Here is a 27,854-nt window from a genome sequence, read left to right on the forward strand (position 1 = left end):
CATTTTTGCTGCCATGTGGCCATCTGTGAGGCCATAGAGTAGGCAGAGATGAATCTGAATGGAAAAAATAGCAGCTAGTTTTAAGGTGAACCAGTTTACTTCCATTGGCAGAATAGCAACTGTCACGTGAAATAGAACTGTCTGATGCTGGGAGGATGGAAATGCTGCTTTTGTGTCAGTGCCAGTTTATGCTGTTTTAAAATTACAGCCTGTGAGCTTCATTTCCACTGGTTCAGGAAAGTGCTGCTTTTATAACAAAATTTACAGGCTTGAACTATAGAGGTGGTACAATTAAAAAGTCTGTCAAGGTTTCTATAAGAAAGACCTATTGAGAGGAATCTCCAGTTGCTGTTTAAAAAAAATAAGTTTTGGGCAATATTATATGCTTATTGTCTGACTCTGTAGATGCTGGGCTTTTTTTTTTTTTTTTTTTTTTTCATTGACTTTTCCAGAAAATGTCAAAATTTGATTTTTTGATGTTTTAAAACCAAGTGGTGTTGTTTTCTGTTTTCAGCATTAACACTATCTAAACTGCTCTGGACATTAGACTCTAATAGTGTGCTTCAAAAATTCAAACTCTTCTAGTTTTGATCCTTGAAAAGGAGGTGGATACTATTACAGACTTTCATTTCTTGTTTGTACCACAGTTTATACTGAGTACGTTCTGCATATCGCATAAGTGGCATACTGCTGATACAGCACAGGAGACTTTCCCTATGAACTCGTGTTTCAGTCGAGCCTCAAGCACAGGGCAGAAGTGCTGACCTGAAGATGTTCACTGTGGTGCAGCTATTGCATTCTCGGTCAGAAGGTCCCTCCGTAGGGTGCGTTGATTCCTTACATGCTGCTTCGGTCATCTAATGAACTGATTGTTCAATCTGAAGCAATGCAGAAGAATTAGGTTTTATATTTCTGCAGCAGGAACATCAAAAGCAGGTTGATGGGATATTGCTGCTAATGCTGCCTTGTTTTCAGACCTTTGCTGGCATGATGCTGGCCTAGGCTTTCACGATGAAGTTTGCCACCTAAGAGCTGTGCTGCGACAGGCTCTCCAGCAGCAGGTCTGATTGCTGCAAGCAAGCAGGTGGTGATGGACAGCAAGCAGCCAAGTTACAGTGGTGCCAGTGCTTCCTCCACAGGAGGGATTGCTGAGATAGAAGCCTAATTTTTTTTTATCTTTCTAGTCTTTGGAAGTGTGCAAGTCTTCTAGAAACCAAGGCAGTCTTGTGTTCCTCCTCCTTTGCCTGTGAGGGAAGGAGATGGCAAATGGTGATCAACCAGCCAGGGGATTTATCCAAGATCACCTGTAGGGAGGTAGGATTTGGACTGAGATCCCCGATGGCCCGATGATCTTCCTCACCACTGAGGCATCCTCTTGACTTAAAGCCTGCCAAGATGGCTTTGTGCTTCCCCCCGGTGAAATGCCTGACCTGTTGATGGTTTCCTCTGGAGCCTTTGATATTCCTTCTGGCATTTATCTCATCTTTGTCATCTTTTGCCCTTTGTAGTGGCCACTGAACAGAATCCTTGCAGTCAAGCAGAATAATATCCAACAAGTGGATGAAAGCTTATAAAAAGAAATAATGCAGTTTATTTGCTCATTTTTTTCAGACTGTATAGGCAGCTGGGAATCACCAATGCTAATCACCTTTGAGTGTAAAAACCTTGTTTTGTTGTTATGACATGAGTGCTTATTATTGAATTGTGCAATGACTATAGGAAATATTCTGTTTTTTTGTTATTTTGTTTTGTTTTTCCCATGGAGTCACCTCATCAAATTTGCACATATGTAATGTAGTCTCAAGTGCTAATTTCTTCCCCACTAATTATAAGAAAGCCTGGAGGACTAGGTCAGATATAGACATCTATAGTTAAGCAAGACAGTTATTACCCATCATATATGATACGTTCTGTCACCATTAATGTTTTAAGGCCTCAAAGAAAGCTTTCAGGGGAATTAAATTTACCTTAAAAACCACTAATGATATAATACATACAAAGATGAGCCCTTAGTTTGAATGCAGAGAGGAATAGTATTGATCATCATGACTGTGCCGTGCTCCTACAAATTATCTGATAATAGAAGTTTGATGTACTTTACATGGGAATTTAATTGTCACTGTATCCATTTTACAGATGGAAAAACTGTAGAACAGAGGTTGTGAAACACATTTAATTAAAGTGAAAAGTGTTAAATGCACAGGTATCCTTTATAGGTCAGATATAATAGGTTACTTTCTACTTTATTTAGTTAACTGCAGTGTTTAGGATCCAAAATACTCTAAAGTGTAATTTGAAGTCTATAGATGTAATTAAGCTGTCAATCTTAGGTTGTAAGATGGCTCCCATCTAAAAGAAGGGACCAGGCTTTTTCCCTGTCAGGCATATGGAGAAACAATAATACCTTAGCTCAACTTCACATGAAACTGCATGAGAGAATGTTGAAAGTATTTGTTTCCTTCCCTCAGATGCCTGCTTTTAAATTAATTCCTTTAATCAGGAATGGGTTAGTTGCATTTATCTGGGGTAATGTAGCATATCTGACATTTATGTGTTTTGCTAGCCATGAGTTATTGTAATTTTATTAAGATTTCTAGCATCTTCAAATATTAGAATTAAGCCCTGTCTTATGGCAAGTACCAGTGTTTGAATATGCTAACAGAAATGTTTTCCTGCTCCTTGAAGATAGAGTACTTGATATAATTGGTAAATCAGATGATATCTAGCACTCTATTGTAATGCTGTACTTGTAAATTGTATTTTGAAGCACCCTATCTTTTCTCAGTTGTGATTAATCCTTGAAATAAAGGGGGAGGGGGAAACAGCTAGTTTGTTTTTAATGATGTATTCCCCCTGTGGGAAAGATTAACTATGTACAACTTCATTGAGTTTAGCAATTTGAAATGAATTGTTGAGTTGCCTATGGAGACCAATTCTGTTCCTTCAGATGAGTGTTCGTCAGGTTACATTGCACGCTGTTTCTATAAAGGAAATAAGTTCATACATCTCTATGTATGGCAAGAGATAGTAAGTTCCTTGCTAACATCTGAACTTAAATAAATCTAGCAAGTAAAAACCAAGCTGTAGTATGTTTGATGGGTGGAGAAGAGGCAGAGAGGGAGAAAGCTTCTAATTCAAAACAAGCTCTTATTTTGTGTGGTTTTGATTTGCACGTCTAAATCTCACAGATTGTACTGTGTTGTGTGCTGATTCATCTCTGCCTGTCTGTGATATGCTCTCAGCCAGTCTTCAGCATCTTTGGTTGCCCCGCCATCTTTTCCTGCTCTTTCTCTTTTTCAGATTGTACATAGATATATATTAATGATTTGATTAATTTTGCTGAAGTACCTATTTGTTGCCTTCTGTACCTCTAAGTCCCACAGCAGAAAGTGGGAATGTGCAGCTACAGCTAGCTTAATTCCTGCAAGTGAGGGGTAAAACATCAGTGCAGAAGTTGGGACTTGCTGTTCAAAACTAGGGGGAGATTCTTGCTAGCTGTATCTTTTTTGTGTATGGAGTCATTAGATGGCACCTCACAAAATGTTTCACATCTAGTGGGGAAATACTGTCCCTTGGGAAAGGTGGTGAATGTCCCTTAGTTAGGTGAGCTGTATAAAGTACTCCTTTATTTAAGACAGTGTGACTTGGCCTTGCTCAAGTGTGGGTATACTAGCAGAGAGTCCTCGAGCAGTGTGTGTGCTCAGAGATACTGCAGCCTTCTAAAAGTTATTTGGAGGAAGAGCTTAATGGATAATGATCAAGTGCAACAACATCTGCATATTGAATCAATTTAGCATCCATAGGCAGAAGTGTTATAGCCTTTCTTTATTCCAACACATGAAACAAAAAGTGGTTTGCTAGTAGTGAGAATGGGTGTTAATGTTCCTTCCCGTGCCGGGTAGCGCACCACATGTGTGATCTGCAGCCATGTGGTGGGTTGTTTGTTTTGGTTTATTTTGTTGGATTTATTTGCTATAACTGTACTGAGAGCTGTCATTTGAACAGGGGATGGCGATGAATGAAAATGTTCCTTTGTACTAAAAACTATTGAAAATAAGTACGATGGATGGGGTATGACAGATTCACTGGCCATAGGCTTGAACTCAAAGACTGTTAGAAATGACACTGACTGAAGAATATTATAAATGTAAGTAGACCTGCTAACCTGTTTTCCCTTGCCTGGGTTTTGGCTGTATATTTCACAACTGTGAAGGTATTCGGATGCCAAGTGAATAATGTGAAACAAGTAAATTGGAAGAATAAATATAACAGACAAATAACTTTTTCTTTTTCTTTCTTCCCCCCTCTCTTCTCTGCCCCCCCCAAATTGCAGCCACAGGAACAAGTCTTCAGGCTGGCCTCACCCTTCGGGGACCTGGAGCTTGAACCAGGGGACACCTTATGGATGGGAGATGACGGCAAACAGAGATGGAAGAGACTACTTCATCAAGTAAGTGGGCAGTGTGACCTGTGCAGTCTGTAGCACAGCGCTGCAGCCCTACTCTTGACTGTATCTCATTGGAATCCTATTCCTGCTTCAGCCCTACACAGATAATGTTCAGCTGTTTTGATATGTTGCACAGAGTTAGCTCTGACTGTACTTTACTGCGCCTTGCTATGGTACTTAGTTATTTCATTCACCCAAGAAAATGCTAGTAGTATAAAGACCCGTAATTCATCAAGGAATTACAAATGTCATTAACAAAGAAATAAAAATAAAAATGCCGTGTTTGAAGAAAGAGGAAAAAGGTCAGTTCTGAATGAGACTTAAAAATTCTCCCCCATCTCTGCCATGAGATCTTTTAATTTGTCAAATATACTCACTATACTGGTAATGAGAAAGTGTATATTTTGATCCTGTGTAGTAAATATTCTTTTTTTTTTTTATATATTTCCCATAGTCCTTATAGCTCTGAATTTAAAGGTCTGCAAAAGAAATGTCAATGTGAATGATGTGATTGTGAACAAAATTGGCTTTTCTTTTCCTAGTGAAAACTGTGCATAATTATTCTTTAAAGTCACTTAAGTAACTTGGATAAAATGCAGTTTACTGTTCTAGCAAATGTACTCTTACATGGTTTTGGAACTTCTTCAGTAAAAAGGGGTGATGGTGGTGAGTTGCCAGAACCATTGCCTGATTTTACAGCATTAGTTGCTTTAGCTTACATCCCATGTTTAAGGCTAGCATTTTGATTCTGCTCATGTGAAGGGTTGGGGGTTTTTTAATTATTATTTCATTTTTATGTTTATCAGTCTAGTTAGAAATTTGCAGATGCTTAAAAAAGTCCTGGATGATAATTACAATTCTTTCTTTTAATGCTGAGTGGAAGGGTCAGTCTTATTTTAAATTGACCATTAAAAGCCCTTAACTCACTCAAGATCCGTCATCTGCAAACCCAGAATTGTACAGCATAAGAATGAGCATCCCCATTACTCTGCTTTCTCTTCCTCCCTGCTTTTCCCAGGGTGTGTGCCTTGGCTCCCTAGGAGACATTTACTTGTGGAGCCAAAGCAAGATTTGCAGCAGTGTAGTGTCCTGCAGGCTTTCAAGTTTCAGAGTGTTTTCAGACCTGTCCAAATTAGAGCAAGTTGTCTGGGTTAATGAGTGCTCAAAAGATGACTTTGAAATGTCATTTTCTTCCTTGAACAAGTATTTGTCATGCTTTGCATGTCTGTTAGACACGGGGTGCAACGCTGGACAATGTGAAGCTGAATGCCAGGCACATTATAACTGTATTAGCATAGGTTTTCTGACTGAACTAATTAGGCTTGTCAAGAAGTATAGGTGAGCCTCCAAAGTGCTGTGCAGATGTGACTCTGCTGCTTCTGTTACTCTAGTTAGGAAGGGACCTGCACACCTTGGGTGTCCATTTTTTCTGCAGACTGTTGGTATGTTCTTCTCTTCGTGACTGAGATTCGTTTGAAAAATTAATATCCTGTTTCTGAGGACTGTCACCACATCTGATTCCTCCTCTTTTCTCACTGGTCACATAATGGGATGCTGCACTTGTTGTGTAGTTATAAACAGCTGCAGCTTACAAAATGAAGTACATTAGTACTCATTAATTTTGCAATTTGGGAATGTTTTCTAATTCTCAGTAGCTAATGATTGTTTTGTTTAGTTTTTGGATTGCCTTTTACTACCTTAAAGTGCATTTAAGTCCCTCTCTTAAATGCAGAAAACTGCATCTAGGAACAAAAGTCCATGACAGGGAGTGCCAAATTATGTCTTAACTATTGCTATGTTGTTGTTGTTGTTTTGTTGTTGTGGTAGATGTTTGGGGTTTTTTGTTTGTTTGTTTGTTTGTTTTTTCCCATGATCTTATAAGGTGCTTGCTCTCCGTTCTCTTTGGGGCCCTGGTCTTTCATTTTTCTCTGCATGTGGATAGCAGACTATGTGGGAGAAAAATAGGCTTTTTAAGGGGTGGAAAGAATGAGGCCTCTGAGGAAGCTGATCTGCAGAAGTCTTTGATATCTTGTGCCAGACTTTCTTACCCACTGATACCTCTGAGCAGTCTTAGGAGCAAGTTGAGTAATGCTATGTATGTACACAGTGCGTGAGTTATAGTACATATTCTTGTATCAAATGTTTCAAAGCAACAGTTTTGCCTGTAACACATGCACCAGCCATGTCTCCAGAGCAGTAATTCATCTTACATGAGCTGACAGTCCCCTGAGATGCCTTAAAAGACAGTACCTTCAGAAACAGAACAAAATCAGGAAACCATTTGGAACCACGTACTGCTGTACGAATCACCAGCTATTCACCATTGGTGAATGTCAGCTCAGGTAGCTACTACAATGTGATTACACTGTGACTACGCGACATATACCTTCATTTTAGAAGAATGACCAAAGGCTGAATATATGTAGTGACTTTTCCAGCAATTCCTCTGTGGAGGTATATGATACCTGTCCTTCCAGTGCCTGTTATTTGGCCAAGGAGAAGCCCTCTCTCACTTTCAAAATGATTGCTTTTGAAAATACTACGTGAAACCGCATAAATGAAAACAGAATTTAATTTTTTTTTCCTTCATTTTTCACCCCTGGATTTTAGGAATGAAATACTGAGATGATTGTTGACAATTGTATCAATAAAGACAGGAGAGAGAGCAGCAAGATAGCATTTCATATTGTCTCCAAGGCTTTTTATAGCCATACAGATTAAAAAATTGCAACACACTGAAAGAGAAAAAGCAATTCAAATCCTTCACTTGGTTTTGATTAAAGATGTATAAACCAGCTATTATCACAATGAAATGTGCACCTGAGTTCTGTACAAGCAAATAACATAATTCATAGTAACATTACCTGCTTTTTAGTTAAATAATTTACTTAGTGCCATATGTACATATGCATTCAACTGCAAGCAGACATATTGTAATTTTAAAATTGTGGGAGGAATAGAGAATCCAGGAGAATCTTTTGGTGAAATGAAAAGTAATTATATAGTGTCGGTGCAAATACTTTAAGGCGTGAATGGGAAGAGATGTTTATTCTTTCTGCTGAAGCAAATTTGGTTTCTTTCAAATCTCTGAAAGCCCCTATGGCCTGAGCTACTCAGGGGCAGCTTCCATCGCCAGGCAGCACTTTTGTAAAAGTGCGAGAAGAGCTTTTTATCAGAATATTTTGAGATGTTGCTATCAATTCATTATCTCTTCCATACAGATGGCATAACCGGGGTCATTTTACAAACCTCTCAAATGCTTTTTCTTAAGTTTTGGCCATGGTAAATTAAAGTTTCAGAACTTCACCCATTCCCTTTTAACTTGCCACTTTTCCTTGAAATAGCCTTATGAGATAAGTAATGCATTTCAGTATGGGAGGACAGCAATCATCTAGTATTCTTTCAGTGTGCTTCTGTGCTGCACAAGCTGGTTTAAGCTGGACCATTAATATGAAATAGTTCACAGTATATATTTAACCATATTAATGGCCTATTTTCTTTGCATTTATTATATACACTGTGTAGTAAATGATTGTGAGAGATTTCTGTAATGTTAATTTGAATACAAACATGACACTTATTAAAAATTTATGTGGTGTGAATATAAGGTTTCAGGGAGATAGCATGTAAAGCAGGAAGGTTTTGGATGATTTTGTCCACAAACAGTTTAGCCTCATGGCAATTTCGGTTCCTAAGTTGCCACTGCTGCAATCTTACTGATTTTGGGACCTGTACATTTTTGCCCTTTCCCTTGTGTCAGTCTTGCTGGTAGTCAGACCTGGAGGGGAGTTGATAGAGGGAAATAAACTGGCAAAAGCTAGTAAAAAATCAATTCTACAGAGAAAGCAATGATTTCTATGTCAGTTTAGCTCCCTGAGCCAGTCCTTTGCATGATCTGATAAAGTTTTGGCATAGTTTAGTATGGAGGAATCCTCTGAAGGTCAGTGGGTCCAACCTCCTGCTCAGAGCATGATGATAAGCAGCATTCCTGATATACTGAAATATCAGACTGATGTGGGAACAGGGTTGCAATAGACTTGTGTTGACTTAAGCTGCCCTACAACTTCACTCTAAGGTGCAAGTTGAAGTAACATTTGCTGCCATGAAAAGCATACCCTTTTGATTCCTATTCCTATTTAATTCCTAATGTATGAGGTACTGTGGTGTTTTTGTGGATCTGGATTCTGTCATTCAAATAAAGACCAGCGAATGGGAAATCAGATTAGCTGAAAAAAACTTTAGCCTTTCTCATGTGGACTCAAAGAAACAGTGGTCCCACTAAGGCATAGTTAGTTATTACACTCTTAAAATAATTTTTCAGAGTGGTCTGTTAGGGCAGCTTGTTGTCATATGCTTGTTTGCAAGAGATGCTGTTGACTGTGTTTACCTTAACTCTTGCTGTTGCTTCAGAGAGGATGGTGGGGTCTGTCTGTGTTACCAGTTTGGTTTGCTCTCCATTTAACTCCAAAGACCCTGACCATCTGTACTTCATGAATATTAGCTTGCTTCTGTGCTCCAGTCTGGAACAAACTGAGCAAACAGCTGGGACCCCAGGCAAGAAATAAAAGGAAACACACCCAGAGATCAAGGCCGGCAGCTTTACTGCTTGGCTTGAAACCACAGGTCAGTCTCCAGAGTGCACAGCAGAACTGGGAGAGACCTACCCGTTGGAAGTCTTTCTGAATCTTATGACATGGTTGCTATACCAGTTGAAACAAGTCAGAAAATATTTTGGTCTTGAATACCTGCTGTTGTTCTTCAATGGTGCTTTTGTATTTAGTAACACAAAATTCTTCCAGACTTCTTCCAGGTGTATTTGTCATTTTTTTTTTCTTTTTTTCCTCTAAGTTTTGTTATCCTGCATATAATATCAGCCTCATGATTTTTGGCTTGTGAAATCATTACATTTTGGTTGTCCTTTCTTGGCTTAGAGCTATGCTATTCCTGAACCATGAAATTCTTGAATGTCAGCTTTTTCCCCATAAATAAAACAGAGATAATGTGTTTGTGTTCTTTGGTAGCTAGTACAGCTCACAACATCCTAAATTCTCAAAGCATAAACAGTACAGTATTTCTTTACAATACAGTAATGTCATTATATTCTTCCATACTCATACACCTAAATTTTCTTTAGTAGTCTTCATCTTATTCTTTCAGTACTTGCTGTGCTTAGAGGAGGAAACTCATTCATGTTTTCTGAAAAGTGGAGTGCCTCTATGCATGTTGTGTGCATCCTGTCTGGCCTGCGTGGCCCTTCTTGTACACCCAGTTCTCATAGCTGGCCAGCAGTGTGCACTGACAGAACACAATCATTGATTATATTAATGGCATATCAATCAAGCATCCTGCTTATTAAAGCCACTAATTTATACCAGATGCAAAGCTGAGGCTCACAGCCTGCTAATCAGTTTACTTCAAAATAAATAAGAACTGAAGAGTATCAGACCAGAAGAGAATCAGACCATTCAGTTTTGTTTTTTTTTTTTTCCTTTTCCTTTTATTTCCTCCTGGTATGTCTGGCCCTACCCCAACCTTCTTGTCCATGTGTTCTGTAGGTTGCACACACCTATTAACAGTTTAGTCCTTTCTCAGAATATTTCTCTGGAGTTTATTCTGTTGGAAGGTGCTGAAAACAATAAAAGGATATAAAATATAGTGAGAGCCTCAATTTTTACTGTGTTTTTCATCTCCCTGGGTTTTGAAAAGGCTGCTGTTTTTTGTACCTGAAGACTACCTTAGTACATAAGGCCGTAGTGAAAGTTTGAAGCCACAGGAGCCACATTCTGCCCTGTAGGTATTATGTTATAGAGCACTTTACTGAATGCATTATATTCCTTCTTCTCTTAAGTACGGGAACAATGTTGGCTAGATTAACTGGAGCGTTTATGTGGGGTTTGCAAAAATACAAATAATACTTCTGTTGCTGCTCCATCCCCCGTGAGAGCACTTGTGCTTATGCAGGGTGTCAAAAAGAGGGTTCGTTTACTTCCCCTTCTGATTCAGGTTAGGGGTGTGAATGAAAGCAGTCTGTACGCCAGGATAATGCCTCAAGCCAAAGTCTGACTGCACTGTGCCTCTTCAGGCATCTCTGCTCCCAGGTGAGATGCTGAGGGAACAGGCAGTGGAATCACGCTCTCTGGCCCACTTATTCCCACGTCCCTGAAAGGGACATCCAATGAGATTGAGTGGCAGGCAGTTTAACAGTGATAAAAATAGTACAACCTATATAATTAGCAAATATAACTCTCAGCTACAGGTTACAGTAAAGCCTAAAATGCTTCATAGGATTCAAATGTACATTTGCAATATACATTTGTAATGAGACTTCCACTATTAAATTACATAGGAATACAAAAAAATTAGAGCAGATATAAAATCTTACATTTCAGACAAGTGGGTGAGTCAGCTGCTGACTGCCTAAGGCTAGGACGAAACTTCCTGTATTAATCAGGTTATTCTATAATTACAAGGTTTCTTGCACCTTCCTCTGAAGCGGTTACTGAGTGCTGTCAGAGAAAGGATACTGGACCAGGCGGACAACAGGTCTGATTGGTATGGTGATGCTTGTTTTTTCTCTCTCTTTTTTTAATACCCTTGTCAATAATATGGACTGTTGATATGAATAGTGTGCTGTTAGAGAAAGAGTGCTACTGTGCTCCTTTCAGACTGCATACAAATCTGCTTTCTGTTGCTAAGGGTTTGACCTGCTCAAGGACAGGATCATATGGTGGAAGGGGGAGTGGGGCTAGAAGAGACAAGCAGCAGCAGGGATGCACAAGCACAAGTTACTGTTTAAAGAAAACCTGAATATTTAGAAAGGAGAAGAAGGAAAATTATATAGCAACCTGTTTGTGTCAGTGGTCTGCCTAGAGACAACTCGGGCATATCGTAGAAAAGTAAGTATTGCAAAATCAGTTCAACCTCCTGAAAAGAGAAGATGATTTAACAATTATCCTTCCTTCACAGAGAACTGTTGCTCTAGCCATAAATATGGCAGGCATAAGACAGACAAAATTATGTTAATACCAACTGGGATAAATCATTGACATTGTGGAGGGAATAATAGCAAGGAGATGCTGGTTTGTGGGGTTATTTTAACTAGAGTATGGAAAAATGGAGAGTTGGTTGCATTGTAAGGCAGCTGCACCAGTTGATGTGCAGTAACTCAGGAGCCAGCTACAGCAGCGTGGCTCCTTCCCTATCTGATGGCTTGCCCTTTCTGAGTCCTCTCTGCACACATGTGCAACCGTCACTTGCTGAACCAAGAGGATTCCTCACACTGGAAAGGTGAGGGGAATTACACCAGAAGGCATGTATGTAGGTGAGACTACTCAGAAGAGAAGAAGGTTTTGCTCAGTCATTAGCCTTGGGTTGCCTGGATGTAATTGTACCTAAGTGGAGTACAGGGAATCGTGTACTTCAGGCCTCTGTTACAGCACAGATTTCTGATCTGTGTTTCTGATTTAGTCTTCAGTGTTTTCTCCAAAAACAAACTGAGTGGGGACACCATGAAATTCAGAGAAGTACTGCATCCTGAAAACTGTTATTCTTGTGTGTTTGAAGGTGGATTAGGAAGTGGAATAAAACTTCTGGACCAGAACCTGTATAGAAAAAAAAAAATCAAGGTATGCTAACCCAAGGTCACAATGTATGGAGGTGAGAAGATGAAATCCTCATTACTCTTTCAGTTCACATGCTTCTGGGTAGATATTTTATATGACATAAGAGCATCTCATCTGTGCATTGCAGCATGTAAATGCATCTGTAGAAGCATTGCTTCAGTACACCAAGCTACCCTTCCCAGGAGCATAAAACAAATTAATTCTTATAAACAATTTGTAGGAGAATGATAGTCCCAGTCGGAGTATGCTTTTTCAAACATCTCTCTTGTAAAACAGAGTGCAGTCCCTACAGAATCGAGATTAAAAGCATTGAGTTCTGGTTCTGCAAAGCCATGCAGGTGGTTGGGTGGGAGAGCGATAGTGGTTTCTAAGAAGCTATAAAGCCTTATCTCGGGTCACGTGCTGGTATCCCCAGTGGTGCGAACACAGAGGCTCTGCATATGAAATACAGCCAGGCTAGTTGATATCCCTAAAAAGAAAGAGGGTAGAGCATCTCCCGAAACACCAAAAAGGTAGAATGATGCTGCAGGCTGTACATCGGGGCCTTAGTGCCCACAAGCTTGAAAAAAATAAATAAGGTAAAGCTGGCTGATACTCAGCGATGGAACTGGACCTTTCAGAGCAAAGGCTAGGTGAAATTTCCCCTAGGCCTCCAGTTACAGCATTAAGGAAAAAATGTGCTAAAGCACAGGGAAAGGAGTATTATCACAGTATATTGCTGCTGTTTAAATAGCGTAGTTGAAGTACACCAGTTCATCATAGTGTATGTACAGAATTTAAAACAAGTTATCTAGTATGTTATGGCATGCCAGGAAATACCATATTGATGATGCCTTTCCAACAGCCATTCATATATTAAGGAACTGCATGCTGAGGTATATGAAAGCCAACACTGAAGATCTGTATTTATCCTTCTGGCTTAATTTCTGTTATATCAATATATTTACAGTTTTCTATAAAGAAAATCAAGTATGAGCCTACTGTAAAAGGTTCTTATCTGGATTGTTATTGTAGGTAATTTGTTTTAGAAAGACAAGATGATACTACCAATAAAAGCTTACTGAATTTTCATTCTCATTTAGGTTTTAATTGCCCTTCTTACAATAAAATACTGCTTAATTATACTCCAAATATTCAGCTTCCAAATATAATGCTAAAAATCCTCATATTATCTATGTTGTCATATATATGTAAGATTAAGATTAAGAAATAGTTTAACTGAACTCAAATTAATCTAGTCACTGACAACAGTATGACTCACTGCAATATTTTGAAAGCCGTTTTTCTGATGTTCACTAGGATCCTGTGCCATTCCACAGAAAAACTTCAATTTAAAATAAACCAATCAAACTGTGTGGCTGCACAATTAAATATCACCATGGTAACAGGGATTAAGCACACAAGGTAAAGACCTGCTGACACTGCAGAGATTATTTCAAGTTTCTTACTCTTCCAGCAGTAGCCAAATGAATTTACATTTTCTCTGTCAAACATTGGGAGACTAAAATGAAAGAGATTGAGGTACTTGTGTGGCATCTTGGGACTTCAGAGAATATTTTCCTGACAGGGGAAGTAATTAGTTGAAATTACAAATAGGAACTCAGAAGACAGATATGAATAAGTGTTTGCTCATGGGATTTATTTAGTGTTTCGTAATTAAAACCTGGAGAGGCATATTATTTAGGATACAAATAGCATGGAACGACTTTGCCATAGTTTAAGAAATTGAACAGAATAATAACACCATTTTGCTTTTAATTTTTAAGTGAATTTAGGCTCACTTAGGAAAGATGATTATTTGCAGCTCTGCTGTAAAGTAACATTTCTAATGTGTAATATATATATAAAGTTATAGTGCAAATACATGCACTGATATTCAGTGAAGACATAGGATGATGCTTTAATCAATGCTAATGTATTTCTGTTTGTCTCTGGATTTATTCCTAGCTTTTTCATGCGTATTTATGAAAAATATTGGAGATGCAAATCAGCTGGCATGTGGAGTTTTCAGCTTTTAGTGGTGTCGTTTAGGGTTGGTTTCTTTTTTCAGATTGGCTTTTGATTTGATTGTAGGAGATCACAGTGGCATGGTCTCTTACTGCTGCATAAAGCTGAAATACTTGGTCTAAATTGGGAGCCTTAATCCCTACCTTTGGTTTATCAGCAGGTGTCCAGTGCGATCAAGGGGTGCTGTAGTCATGGTCTCTTCTGTCCAAGAAATGCCTGCCAATGATTTTGGGCTGTGCTAATTTTTTCCATAAGATCAGATTTATAAGGACGTCTTCTGTCCATCTTTTCTGTCAACCTGTGAGAAGTGGAATTGAGCTGTCTTCAGTGTGCAAATGATCGGCAGCTGTTCATCCTATATTATGCAGATCTAGGCTCTGTCGCACATCCGCTTTCCAAATATTCGGTCAGTATTTTGAGGTCACGAGATGAGCTGTACCCACAAGATCAAGCAGTATGTTTTCCACCGGTTCTTACTTGTCTGAGGTTGGTCTTTGGATCATGCTGTTCTCATTCTTTGTGGTAGAATGGGCTTTCCACCCTTGCAGAGCAGATCTGCTGCTTGGAAAATGTTTTAAGAGACCTGGTGGTAGATGGGCCCATAGCTGCACCTTTTCTGTGGGAATCAGAACTTGCCAAACCTGTCACAGTGCATTTCAGTGTCTGGTTTTGATTATGGGAGTCTATACAGTCTTTGACGTTTTGGTTCCCTATTCATTTCAAGCATAAGCTTACATCTCTGTGTGTAAACGTAAACAGTTTTTTAAGTTCTGCTCTTATGAAAAGACATTGCTTCAATTTTACTCATCATCTGACATCTAGTTGTGTCAGCTTTAAGTTAAAATGTCTTTATTTCCACATTGAGATGCAATTTGGGTTTTTTGCATCTTGGGATGAAAAGCATTTGTTAAAGATTCATGATAAATACTGCTGTTACGTTCAAAAATCATTGCATCTGATGCATTCCTAAAGGAGGAGAGGAATACCGAGCACATTTTGTAGGAATCAGTGTAGAAAGTATCTGTTTGTGGTGGCACTCTTTTGTCTTACATAAATGTGGAAGCCCTGTTAAAGTTAGGTCCTGGCATAAGCATCCAGCAAATGTAGAAGGAAAAAGCAGTGAAATATTGATGAAGCATAAGGTAAAAACATGAAGTCAGGGATACATGGGAGAAGGTTTTTATGGCTTAGGAAATACAGGAGACGGTTTCTTAGGAGTGCTGTATTAGATAGTGCTCTCCCGGGGCTTGATCATGTGGGAATAAGAGTTTTACCTGGAGTCTAAAGAGGTACTTTATGTTTCTCTTCCTGCTTATAATCCTTTTGTACAGTGTTTTCTTTTTGCTACTGTTTTTATTGTTTTTGTTTAATCCAGTTAGTGCCTTGAGCTGGACAAGCAGAGACTTGGCAAAAAGCCATGCTGATAAAAGACATTTTGTTTTGGGCCATGAGGGGCTGATTCTGGCAGCTCATAGTGATGACATTTAGGGATTTTGTTGCATGATTCCTGTTGCCAGAATCCTATTACAATGCAGTTCCACCATTTTAACAGCGTACTAAGGAATGATGAGCTAGTGGTCTATCTTTGAAAACTATAAGAAGGTTAGCTCAACATTGGTGTTGCACATTGAAAAATCTCAACTTTCCAGTCAGGAATCTTTTTAGTTAAAACATATGTATGAAAAATAGGGGGTTCGATGCCTTCACACATGGGCCAGGATTGTGGGTAGGTCTTGAAAAGGGCATGTTTCTCCAGACTGTCACACCGTGCCTAGCCAGAAGTTTCCAAAAGGCATTGAACGATGCTGGGTCAGAGGGATGCAAACATCAATAGCCTCAAACTCCATTTTAAAACAGTTCTGTTCATTTCCCAACTGGAATTAATTAAAGCAAGTGCGAGCTAATGGGCAAATCATAGGACCAGCTGCTTTCGTGGCATGAGCCTTCAGGAATAGATTTCCTGAAGGAGGAACCCTATCACCTGAACATAATGTATAATAGCTGCACAGCTGCTTTTTCAGCCTTGCCTCTGTGACTTGCATAGGCAATTGAGCCCTGTGCCGAAAGCCTGGGCGCACTGTTAGGAAGAGTGTCAGGACAAGACTTTCTCCACAGCTGCTCGGAGTGGGAAACTTGGTTGGGTTGGGTTGTTCCTTTTCCATCAGCTGCTTCTTCGGCAAGCTATTCTCGGAGTCATCTGGCTCCTCCCTGACATCCTCAGAGAGAAAGGACGTCCCAACTGCACATGCTCAGGATCTGTCAGGCTAAAACAAGTTATCGCTTAGCCTGCTGTTACGGTTATTTGATTTTGTGCTCAAATGTAAAGAATAGACCAGCTGAACCTCCAGAAAAGTTTGCTCAAAAAATCATGGGTTTGGTAGGGTTTTTGTTGTTTCTTTATTTTTATGCTACAGGAGCACATGAAATCTGACATAAAATTGGGATCCTCATGTGCTTGGTGGTTATATTTTATTTATCAGGTGCTAGAAAGATACTGACTTTATTCTTAATTTTGACTGAAGTGCTAAAGTATGGTAATATTGAGTGAATCTTTCAAGGAGGGATTTACTACCACCCTCACCTCCCCAAATCTATGTCAAAATATAAGAATTGCATGTAAATTTTTTTTGTAACTACCATTTAGTGGCAAATTAAAAAGCTAAGCAATCCACATCTTGCCAGGATAAATGTTGTGTTGTATTTGAAAGTCCTAATGATGTTTTAATGTAAATATTAATGATAAAAAAGTGATTTTCTCTAGAGTCTTTGGCTAGATTTACATAGAATACAACACAAATACTTCTGCTACATGAATGAAAAACCTGATATATGTTTGCACTGACCACCCAGTGTAATATAGGCATTCCCTACTGAGCTTTTTTGTTACTTGGGCTGCCTGCCATTCTCAGGCTATCATAAAGCTCAGCATGGACTATCTGAAAATGTATTTGTCTTCTGAAGCAGGTTTTACAACCCAGGCTGATCTCTCTGCTGCAGCAGCTAAGCTGGTACTGGCATCTGACTTTGCTACTTTAAAATTACTTTGGTCTATCTGTGCAAGACAACAGGTGCAGGTGGTCTAATGGCCACATTATAGACAGGTTACCCCTCTCAATATATCTGACAATCATTGTTTTTACTGGAGAGCTAAAGGTGGATATATATGAGACTAACGGGTATTCTCAGGGAAGAAACTCAGAGAGGAGAGGGAGGCAGAGATATACAGTAGTGTTTTCATTCCTTATGAAAATACCAGTTTCAAGATTCAACATGATGGCGTAGTGTGTGTGTGAGAGAGAGAGAGAGAGAGATGCACACACATATATGTATATACGTATACACACGTACAGATATCTTCTCCATTTGTAGAATGATTCTTTCTGACAATAAAAGAACTGTAAAATGTTTGTTTGTTTGTTTGTTTTTTTAAATAAGGCAATTTTAATCATCTAGGTTTATAGACTAGTTTATAAAGTCTCGAATCTTACAGTGATATGCATGCACCTGAAAACTTGGGGAAAGAGAGGCATAATTATCTGAATAACCACATCAGTAAAGAGATTGCAAAATAGCAACAAATATGCAAGGAAAAGTTAAAAGGACGGACCAACACAGAAAGCTTCTCATGAAGCAGAAACTAGAGGGCTGAAGTGAGATTTGCACAAAGTCAGCCCGAGTATTTTCTTAAAGAAAATGTTAAAACAACTTGCAAGTGATTCTTTATCTATATAAAGGATAAGCAAAGAAGGAATGGGGGGGGGAATTCTATGTAGAGAACATATATGAATACAGTAAAATTCAGAGATGCAATGGAGGATTAATAAAATTTTCCCAGTTATCTAGAAGTATGCGTTTAAAATGACTGAGGAGAGGAATCTTGATGTATTAGCTGAATTAATGAGTCACCTAAATGTTGTCATTTGAGTATGTCAATGGCAAATGCCATTGTGGACATAGGGAAATATTATTAATTGTGGCTAGACATGTTTGAGAGGGGAGATTCAATCTGTAACAAATGCAGAAAATGTTGTTATCATGATTAGGGAAGAGAAAAAAATCATTCCATGAGGAGAAACTAGGAGGCATAGATTTGTCTAATACAGCAAAACTAAGATCAAGAGGGAATAAACACTAGGAAGAAATTAGATATGTTTAAAACAATAAATTATCTGTGGCAAAGAACTAAAGGGACTGTACATTTAGATTGCGAGGAAGAAGACCCTTAAACATTAGAGAAGTGGAGTTAATTCCCAAGCTTTCAGTTGTAGCACTGGATTGAATAATCCAAAATGGGTTTACACTGATCATTGGTAAAATTTTAAAGAAGGTTATATGATACAGTTTATATGATACAGCATAAAATTACAAGGGATTGGAGATGAGGGCAAACCAGATCCCTTCCATTCCTGTTTTCCTGTGAATCAAGTGGCACTTCACTTGTTACTTTAGCATGTAGGTGATGAAATCTGACCAACACATCTGCAAAACAGACTTTAATCCACTGTATGCCCTTGGAACCTTTTGCAGATGTTAATGAAACTCATTTAATTATCTCTGTTAGACAGATTTCTCAAAGTGATTTAGATTACCATATAAAAAGTGGAATGAAGATCAATGGGTTTAGTAAGCGTATGAGTAATAAAAGTACTGAAATGGGGAGATGTTACGGTTTGACCAGGCTTTTAGATAACTGTATAAATGCTCTTTTCTAAATGCTGTCACAGAATGATGAATTATAACTCTATTTTAAAAAATGCTTTCATTGAAAGATAGAAGAAATATTTTTTCCTGAAGTGTTTCTACATAGTATCAACAAAATATTTTACTTATTCTGGAAAATGGACGTTATTGTCAATCCCATTGAAGTGAAAAACACAGAAGCGGGCTGCAAATTGGACAAGTTAAATGAATCAGGGGTATTTCTTGCTGGAAGCTTTGAGTTTTATACTGTTGTCCGATAATAACCAGGATGAGTTACAAATTTCATTAGGATAAAACGGCTTTCCTCTTCTGCCCACCTATATAAAAAAATAATTGCTAGTACCTGATATAATTTTTTTGAAGCGCCATTTAGGGAATCCAGTTGCTCATGTGAACTTCTGCATAATGATGGTAAATATATTAAATGATGTAAAGGCTGTGACATTTTTGAGTGAGTAGACTCTTAGTGCCAATAATATAAACGGTAGTGCTTTGGAAATATGCTAGTTTAACAGCTCTTTAGAGACTCAAAACCCAACAATTTGAATCCATTTGGCATGTGTATGGCACAAGTTGCCAAAGCCTCCGTAGATCAGGCATCCTGTGTAATAATAAAGTTCTTTCATCTAATGTTACAAGTTACCTTCAAACAGGTTGTTGGTTTTGATTTCTGGTGATTTTATTTACTTGTTTTAAAGACTGACTTTTGTTTGCAGTGTTCAATATCAATAGCGTACTTTTCTTGGCAGTTACAGACAACAGTTTCCTTGAACATGCCCATCAGCAACCTCAGATGTTGCAGCACAAGCTGTACAGTACGTGCCATAACTCCCCAAGGAAGAGTTGCGCTTAAAGCACATTTCAAGGAAGTATAGATGTAAGGTAGTGTCAAACAAGTGATGGTGTTGGAGAGGACAACAGGCTACATATGGTCAGCATGTTCTGGTGTGTATTTTACATGCTGCACCAGACCTCTCTTCTAACTGGGCCAATGTGTTCTTCCCATCCTTCTCCTAATGTATAAAATACAAATGTTCTTTATGAGTTCTCAGACCTGTTCATTCTTTTCACATGTATTTTATATGTTATTGTTTCAATTAAAGTAGCACATCTGAAATAATGCTACTTAAAGGTAGAAGATGTTTTAAGAGAGGACAAGTCACCGGTCCTCTAGACCAAAGGGTGTTCCTCCCATCCTGATCTGGCAGCACCAGGCTGCTGCAGTTCCCTGTCCCCAGGTCCCACTCGCAGTGAGGCTGAGTCTGCAGTCCCTGTGTGTGCACCTGGATGAGTGCACACACACACGCTCCGTACAGACACAGCCAACCACCAGTCACACGTACAGGCAACCAGCACCACATCCTCATAAACAGCACTCACATAAACACGAAGAGTACAAATGGTCAGATCCTGTTCTTATGCATCAGTGAACCAGGCTTGAAGCTTGCTATGGGACCACACAGGCACATGCACACACCCCATGTATGTGCACAAGTGGGTCTCCCCAATAGCTGATCCACACCTATGGTCTCCCCGATAGCAGACTCTTAGTCTTTGGTCTCTCTGGTCCCAGACCTATGCTGTCTCTGGCAGCTGAGTCACAGACCTCCTATCCTACCTGCTTCCTGGTCTGATTGAAGATCTATGTCTCTCTGCCTGTCTCTCTCTCACACATGCCCCTATGCACATCGTGGAAGTACATTCATACAGAAAATAATTAGAATTGGAGTTTAATCAGAAGATAGGACGGACTGGTGATCAGGCCAAGAGCCTGGCTGGACAAACATGCCAGCCACCAACTTGCCTCTGTGTAACGAGTTCCTTTGATTCCCTCATCTCTCCATTGCCCCACACTTGATCTCCCCCACCTACCTTCATCCCTCCTTTTCTCCACCCTTGTTTCTTCCTAATTAAACAATGTACCCGTTACGACTTTTCCCCATTGTTTCCGCTTCTGTGACATCTGTACCCAAATTTGGTGTTTGTGACACCATCATCTAGATACCATCAGCCTCACATACTAAGACTGATACAGTCCCCTTGGCACTCCTGACCTTGCAAGTTCAGCTCCCCAAGGGTCATCAGGGCTCCCCTCCGACGTGGTCATCTTTCACATAGAACCCGCTCACCTGCCCATGAAACCTAGCTGGCCCTTATGGTGCTCTCTAACTTTTGACACTTCTCACTCTGCTGTGTCTTGCAGCCAGCTGTTTCTCTTGACATTCCCAGGAGTTTTTAATGGTCAATTAGTTGAACCTTAATCTCTCTGCCCATTAAAATAAGAAAGTGAAAATGACCCGTTATGAAAACTGAAGTTACCATGTAGTCCCAGGAGGTATCAATTCCAAATTCTGTCCATAACCATCAAACTCTGGGGAATTAAAAAAGGTGGCACAGTATGTCATAAGTTAGAAGGAAAGCTTTGATCTCCTTTTTTCAATGGTGTCTAGGTTCTAATTTTGCATTGTCACTATTGTATTTGAATCCTAACAATACTTTAGGACTTGTAATATTTTTATTTATATGTGCTTTCTCTCCAGCAAATGAGGATTGCTACCTAAGCCAGATAGTGTAGATTTTTAAAAAGATATACTGCTTTATGCATGTTGCAAAATTTCAGAAAAACTAAAATGAAAGTACCAGACTCTGTTTGGTCTCATTCTGTTTTCAAGGCTGCTGAATAACTCTCATCTACAGACCCTTTTTATTTATTTGTAACTTTACCAGGCTTTCTTTGACTAAGCTGAAAGTTTTTCCCCCCTCTTTTTTCTGATACCTAATTGGTATTTTGAAAAACATTATCACTTTTCTGGAAAAACAGAGTTGTTTTGCCAAAGGTCATTACAAAGCTTGGTTCCCAGTCTTGGGGGCAGATGTTTGAAATGTGACCCACACATCACCTTTCAGCCAGGGATGTAATTTCTGATGTTGCTGGGAAGTTCTCCCACGTTAAGAGCCTTCTGAAAATTTTAGAAATTGTTATGCTGAGTAGAATGCAGAAACTGAAATCTCAAAAAGATCATCCATGCAGCGTGTCCAAATTAAAAAAAAAAAAAAAAAAAAAAAAAAAAGTATGTAATAACGTCTGGTAGACATCAGAATGGAGAGCTGGGGAGGAAGCTAGGGAAGAGCACAGACAATACAGTTTGAGGAGGAACTAGTGTGAATGGCAATGCTTGGATTACCTGAGTACAAGACAGTCATTGGGAAACAGAAGAGGAGGATTAGATGGAGAAGAATTGAACTGATAAGGAGTTGGGATGTGAAAAGATGGAGGACAGAGGAAGTAACAAATGACATCTGTGATTCTTCTGTAACATGTTGGCATTGACTTATGATCCAGTTATGACCTGTAATAATCCTTGCTATGGTTCTGAGACTTTCTTTCCTTAAATGTTGGTCTGGATGCTGTCTGGTTTTATTATAAATTATTTGCTTATAAATTCTGTGTATTTATGTCTGTCAGGTGGATAGGAGCATTAGGTCTGAAACATGAATGTTAATATTTTACCTTGTCAAATGCCCAAAACACACCGCCGTGAGTTATAAGCAGATATATAGTCTACATTATTAAAACATTATGAGAGTTCAGGAGTGACATAAGATGAGTTAAATATTGCAGTTCTTGGTAGCTGAATCAAAATTTGTCGTATAAAATTATATTATTTAGTTGTCCTGAAATGTGACTGCTAGTAGTTAGTTTGAAAGTATTCATTTCGTGCCGTGTTGCTACCTTACACAGAGGTGTTATTAATATTTTAATTATGTATACCAGTGCCACTGACAGTATGAGGCCACAAAATGAACACAATACTACTCTCCTGCACAGACTGCATTTGTGTTGTATGTTATCACAGACCTTTAATTATAATTGTATAAAATCTGTTGTTAAATTTAGACATCAGTCATCATCATAGCAAATAAAGAGCCAGATTCTCTGCCATAAGTCAGCTTAGCTTCATTAATGTCAGCAGAGTCCCACTGATTTACACCAACAGATGTGACACAAAAGCACTTGTTATATTTTACTGCCTCTCCCATGAGTTGCACTATTGCAGCGTTTCATGACTCCTAGAATAACAGTTGTTTCCCCCTCCCCACCCCCATCTTTTCCTCTCTATGCTTTCATTGTTTTGTCAGCCATTTCAGCTTGAAAATATCCTTCCTTAGTTTGAATAAGTGTAGAAGAGGATTTGATATTGTGATGTTTGTCCATAGCTACTGTGGAGACATTTTAATTTTTACTTTTTTAATCAGAGATAATAGTCAAAGTGTGTTTTGGGCTTTTGTGAATGGTAAGCTGGCTGCCTGTAGCCTTTCTGGCTATGTTCTGCCATCAAACACACTTAAATATTTATGGATGTGAATGCATGTCCTGTCAGCCCCATAGTAGAACCCAAGTTGCAAATAGTTGAGCGCCTACTTCACTTAATTAGGCCTGCTGAGTTCATTATGGGGACCCTGATGCAATTCTCTTAGCTAAGTGTGTTACGAGGTCATTTTGCCTGATCGGGGTCTCAGTCGTGACTCAGGAAAAAAAAAAAAAAAAAACAACAAAAAACCAAAACAAACTAGTCAAAAAACAGAGGCCTTTCTGCACTGCAGTCACAGCAACAGTTGCTGTGAATCCTGTGGTCAGCGTATCCCAGTCAGCCTTAAATGAGCTGGCTCGGGTACCAGTACAAATCTTGCCATGGCAGCAAGTTTAGGCTGACGTGAAGCTGGTCAGATGAAACCTGTGCGGTGCTGTGCTCTGCAATGCACCAGCCGGGCTCCCCACGGCACCCCAGTGCACTGCCTGAAAACTGTACACGCTTCAGGCTTCTCACAGCTCAGTACTCAAGTGTTCACTTCTGTAGATAGTTGTCCTTAATGATGGACTCAGATTTTTAGCCTGATCTGTCTTCTGATGGAAATACTCTCTAGGGATGTAGTAGTCTTTTCTGCATGGGAGAGTCTCATATATTTTGTTACAGTTAACAGCCTCCATGAGAACTTGAAGAATTATTCTGTGAATAATTGTTTTGTTTTTTGTTTTTTGGGTTTTTTTTGTTTGTTTGGGATTTTTTTGTTTTTTGTTTTTTTTTGTTTGCTTGTTTGTTTTGTTGTTTTTTGTTTGTTTGTTTGTTTTGGGGTTTTTTTTGTTTTTTTTTTTTCAGCTTGGTTGCTATTTTGTATCAAATAAAATATAACGTGTGTTACTGTTTCTTCTCTTCCTGGTTGTTGCCTGACTGGAACAAAAAGTACTCCCAAAATTCACTTTCTTCTACACAAAATAGCCTGTTCAGAGCTAAATTCACAAAACTGCCTGGAGATGGGAAACTGCATTTGCTTTTCAAAGTGATTCATGCCTTCATGTTGGCCAGTTTTATCCTCTACCTGGTGGGGTAAGCCCACGGTTCCTGTTCCCCATTCGAGATCAGCCAGCAGTCGTCATTCCTGGTTGTGATGGCACAGTTTCACGTTACATAAACACGAATGAAACACTCACTGAAGCAGAGGTAGGACCAAGTATGCCACTTGTCAGAGGAGTTATTTGGCCTTGCTTCAGCTTGCCTGTGGATAATGTTTTGACAAGACTTAACTATTGGACTTTGCAATGCAGCCTTATACTAAGCAGATAACAGTCGGTCTTCCTCCAGTACCGTGGGAGCTTGCTTGGTGCCCAGATCCTGGGAAGCCAAGGAAAAAGCTATTTTTTTTTTTTTTTCCAGTCCCTGAAAATGATTCTCCTGGCAGGAGTGAGTCCAGTCAGATTCCCAGTTATTTTTCTTCTCGGGTGATCTTGAGTTTTTTGCACCTCTCCTGTTGATCCCCAGGACAACACTTTAGCAAGATCAAAATCTGTACAGAAGCCCACAGCTGTTAAAGTGGGACTGGCTCATTGCTTTCCAGGACTTTGGTTTTATGGGGGAATTGAGGGATTACATCTCGGTTGCCTTATCTCTTCATTCTCCTATGGGGAATATTAGGAGGCAGAGAACAGCTGCATCACTTTTTATGGATACCAGTAAATCAAGAAAATCAGTGTTGTGAACATGTAGTGAATGTGAAAATGCAGTAAGATCTGTTCTGACCTCTAGGGGAACCTTTGCTACAGAACAAGCACTTGGTCTTCAACATATTTCAAAGCTTTTCACTAAGATTAAATAATTATTTTTGCGTTCAGTGAGGTGGAACAAAACCCCAATTTCTAGACTGAAGGCAAGAGAGGAATCCGAAATTATTAAAACAAAAGTTATAAAAATTAACTTCCTTGCAACAGACCGTAAATCATTTTAATAAACCTCCTGAGTTTCATTAAAAGATCTTATTTTTAATTTCTCATTTCTTATAATTCAATGATTTATTCCACATATACCCCAAATATTTTTTTTTTCAAAATTAACATTATATAAGTCTTTTTTACACCAAACACTTTATTATTTCTTCATTTTTCACATTTGTTAAGTGGGGTTTTTTTTCAAGTAACCTCTAATTTTGCATGTGTGCTATAAAGCCTCAAAGAGAGTAGTTCAGAGCTTGTGAAAGTATGAAGTGTTTAGTGTCTATCCTGATAAAAGAAGCACTCATCCCTAGATAGCTGAAAAATCTTGACCTGTGGCAAGCATATCTTAAGGTAAACATGAATAATAGTAACTGGTTATTATTTTTTCTTATTCTGGGTCCAAGTATGTAGCTAATGGCTAACACACACCAACAAGTTTTTGTTGCCAGAATGTCTTTCCTTAGGGAAGTGAAATCATATACACCGGCTCTGACTTATGTTCATATGTACATATATGCATATATACAAAAAATATGGCCTTTCTTTGAAGTAGTTAACTATAAAACTAACTTATTACAAATCCTTGTTTGGTCTATAATGAGTGGTAGCACTTTTCTCATACACTGTCTTGTTTAACCTCAGTACTTTTATTACCCAACACCTGTTAGCTGAAGCATGAAATCTCTTGCTCAAAGGCATTTAATAGAACAGCAGAGAGTAATCTTAATCTGCTTCTTCCTGTGTTTAGCATATACACAGTAAAGCCTTATGGGAAAAAGTAGTCAATCAGAGTTGTAAATTACTAACTTTTTAATTTGGTATGAGAGATAATTTTTGCAATATAAGCTTCAAGTTTTGCCTAGGACGGAAATATTTCTTTGTAATGCTTATCTGTGCATCTAGGTGGGTCTGTAAGTACAACTTTGCTGGCTCTGACCAGAATTCTGCCCTGCCCATATTCTTTCATCTGACACTGGACAGTATCTAGCAGCATGTTGTGGTTTGGGCCTGATTGGAAGCCAACCACAGTGCAGCAGCTCTCTCTCCCTTCCCCTCCGGCAATGAGAAGGGACAGAGAGCCAGGCTTGGGGTTCAAGATAGGACTGGGATGGGGAAAAATCCCCCTTTTATGATCACAAGCAAAAGGCAGACTCATTAGGGGAAGAAAAAAGAACATACATTTATTATAGGCACTAACAACACATAACAGAGTAGGACAGTGAGAAGCATTGCCACATCTTGAGAACACCTTCCCCCCACCCCTCCCTTCTTCCCGGGCTCAGCTCTGCTCCCGATATCTCTACCTCCTCCCCCAGTGGCGCAGGGGCAGGGAATGGGGGGTGCAGTCAGCGCTGCCACTTCCTTCATCTTTGGTGAGGGGAGTGTCCAGAACTTGTTCCTCCTGCTCCATCGTGGTCCCCCTCTCACAGGAGACAGTCCTCCACAAACTTTCTCCAACTTGAATTCCTCCCATGGGCCGCAGTGTTCCCCACACTGCTCTGTCATGGGTCACTAACTCTCTCTGACTAGATTCTCTCCCACGGCTGCAGCCCTTCCCGAGCTGCTCCGGTGTGGGACTCCCCCGCATGCTGCAATCCTCCCAGCACTGAATTACAGCAGTGGGGCTGCCTTTTCCCATGAGACCCTGGCCTTCTTTGGGCACAGAACCTTGATTATCCGAGCAGGAGCAACAGGCCATAAATCAGTGTCTGCTCCACCGCAGATCTTCATGGGTGGCAGGGGGGGCCGTCCTGTTGTCTCACCACGGGATACAGGGGGGTCTCTGCTCCAGCACACCTCCCCCCTCCTTTCTTCCTCCATTCCTCCACTGACCTTGGTGTTCATGCAGCTGCAGCAACTCCTCCTCACAAGTCTGACTGCCCGTCACCATGTCCCTTCTTAAATACGTTATCACAGAGGCGCAGCCGATTGGCTCAATTTCCCAAACAGAAGTGGAGCTGACGTGGATCTGGGGGAGCTTCAAGAAGCTTCTCACAGGGGGCCGCCCCGATAGCCCCCTCCCCTGCCACCAAAAAACTCCACCACTCACTCAACCCAGGACACAGCAGATGCTTAGGGAAAGAGTCAAAGAAAACTTGACTGGTCAACCTGGTAAGAAAAGCTCTAAAGTAGGAAAGATGGGGGAGATTCCTCAACAGTCAAAGTGGTGGATGTGGCAGGTGTGCCAGGAGCCCAGGGTGACAAGAACAGAAAGGCCATGACAACCAACAACACAAGGCTGAAAGAGAATCACCTGAAGTGCATAGGTATGTAAAAAAGAAAGTGCCTGCAGGGCAGCCCTTATGTGGAAAGCTCTCATGCCCTTTCTGGGGAATCATCACACTTGGGTACCTCTCTGAAATTCCCCCACACTAATTCCCACAGCAGAGGAAACAGGAGGAATGTGTCTGTGTATCTGTGTGTGGTTACAGGGCTATAACCTCATAGGGGTCATGGAGATGCATTGAGATAGATCGTACAACTGGAGTGCTGCAATGGAGGGATACAGACCCCTTGGGAAGGACAGGCTGGGGCAGCAAGGAAGAGGAGTCATCCTTTATGTGAAGTAGCAGCTGGAAAGCAAGGAGCCCTGCTGTGAGGATGGGGGGAGCCAGCTCAGAGCTTGTAGGTCAGGACTGGCAGGTAAACTGACATGGGTGGTGCTGTAGCGAGTCTGCTATGGGGCACCTGATCAGGAAGAAGTAGATGAGACCTTCAAACAACTGGAAGTAGACTCATGTTCACACACACTGATTCTCATGCGGGACGTGAACTACCCTGATACCTGCTGGTGTGCAACAAGAAGCAA

The 27,854-nt window shown here is 39.8% G+C and overlaps 1 protein-coding gene across 4 annotated transcripts in view; it reads left to right on the forward strand.

Annotated features, from left to right (window-relative positions):
* FRMPD4 (FERM and PDZ domain containing 4) overlaps positions 1–27,854 on the forward strand; it is a 357,231-nt gene that overhangs the window by 240,208 nt on the left and 89,169 nt on the right. For all 4 annotated transcript variants that reach the window (XM_032986921.2, XM_032986922.2, XM_032986923.2 and 1 more), the window contains exon 2: positions 4,334–4,450. In XM_032986921.2, the coding sequence (XP_032842812.2) occupies positions 4,334–4,450 (117 nt within the window). The remainder of the gene's footprint in view (positions 1–4,333; positions 4,451–27,854) is intronic.

The sequence above is a fragment of the Tyto alba genome, unplaced genomic scaffold, assembly GCF_018691265.1.
Source record: "Tyto alba isolate M040663 unplaced genomic scaffold, T.alba_DEE_v4.0 Super-Scaffold_14, whole genome shotgun sequence".
NCBI classification, from domain to species: domain Eukaryota; kingdom Metazoa; phylum Chordata; class Aves; order Strigiformes; family Tytonidae; genus Tyto; species Tyto alba.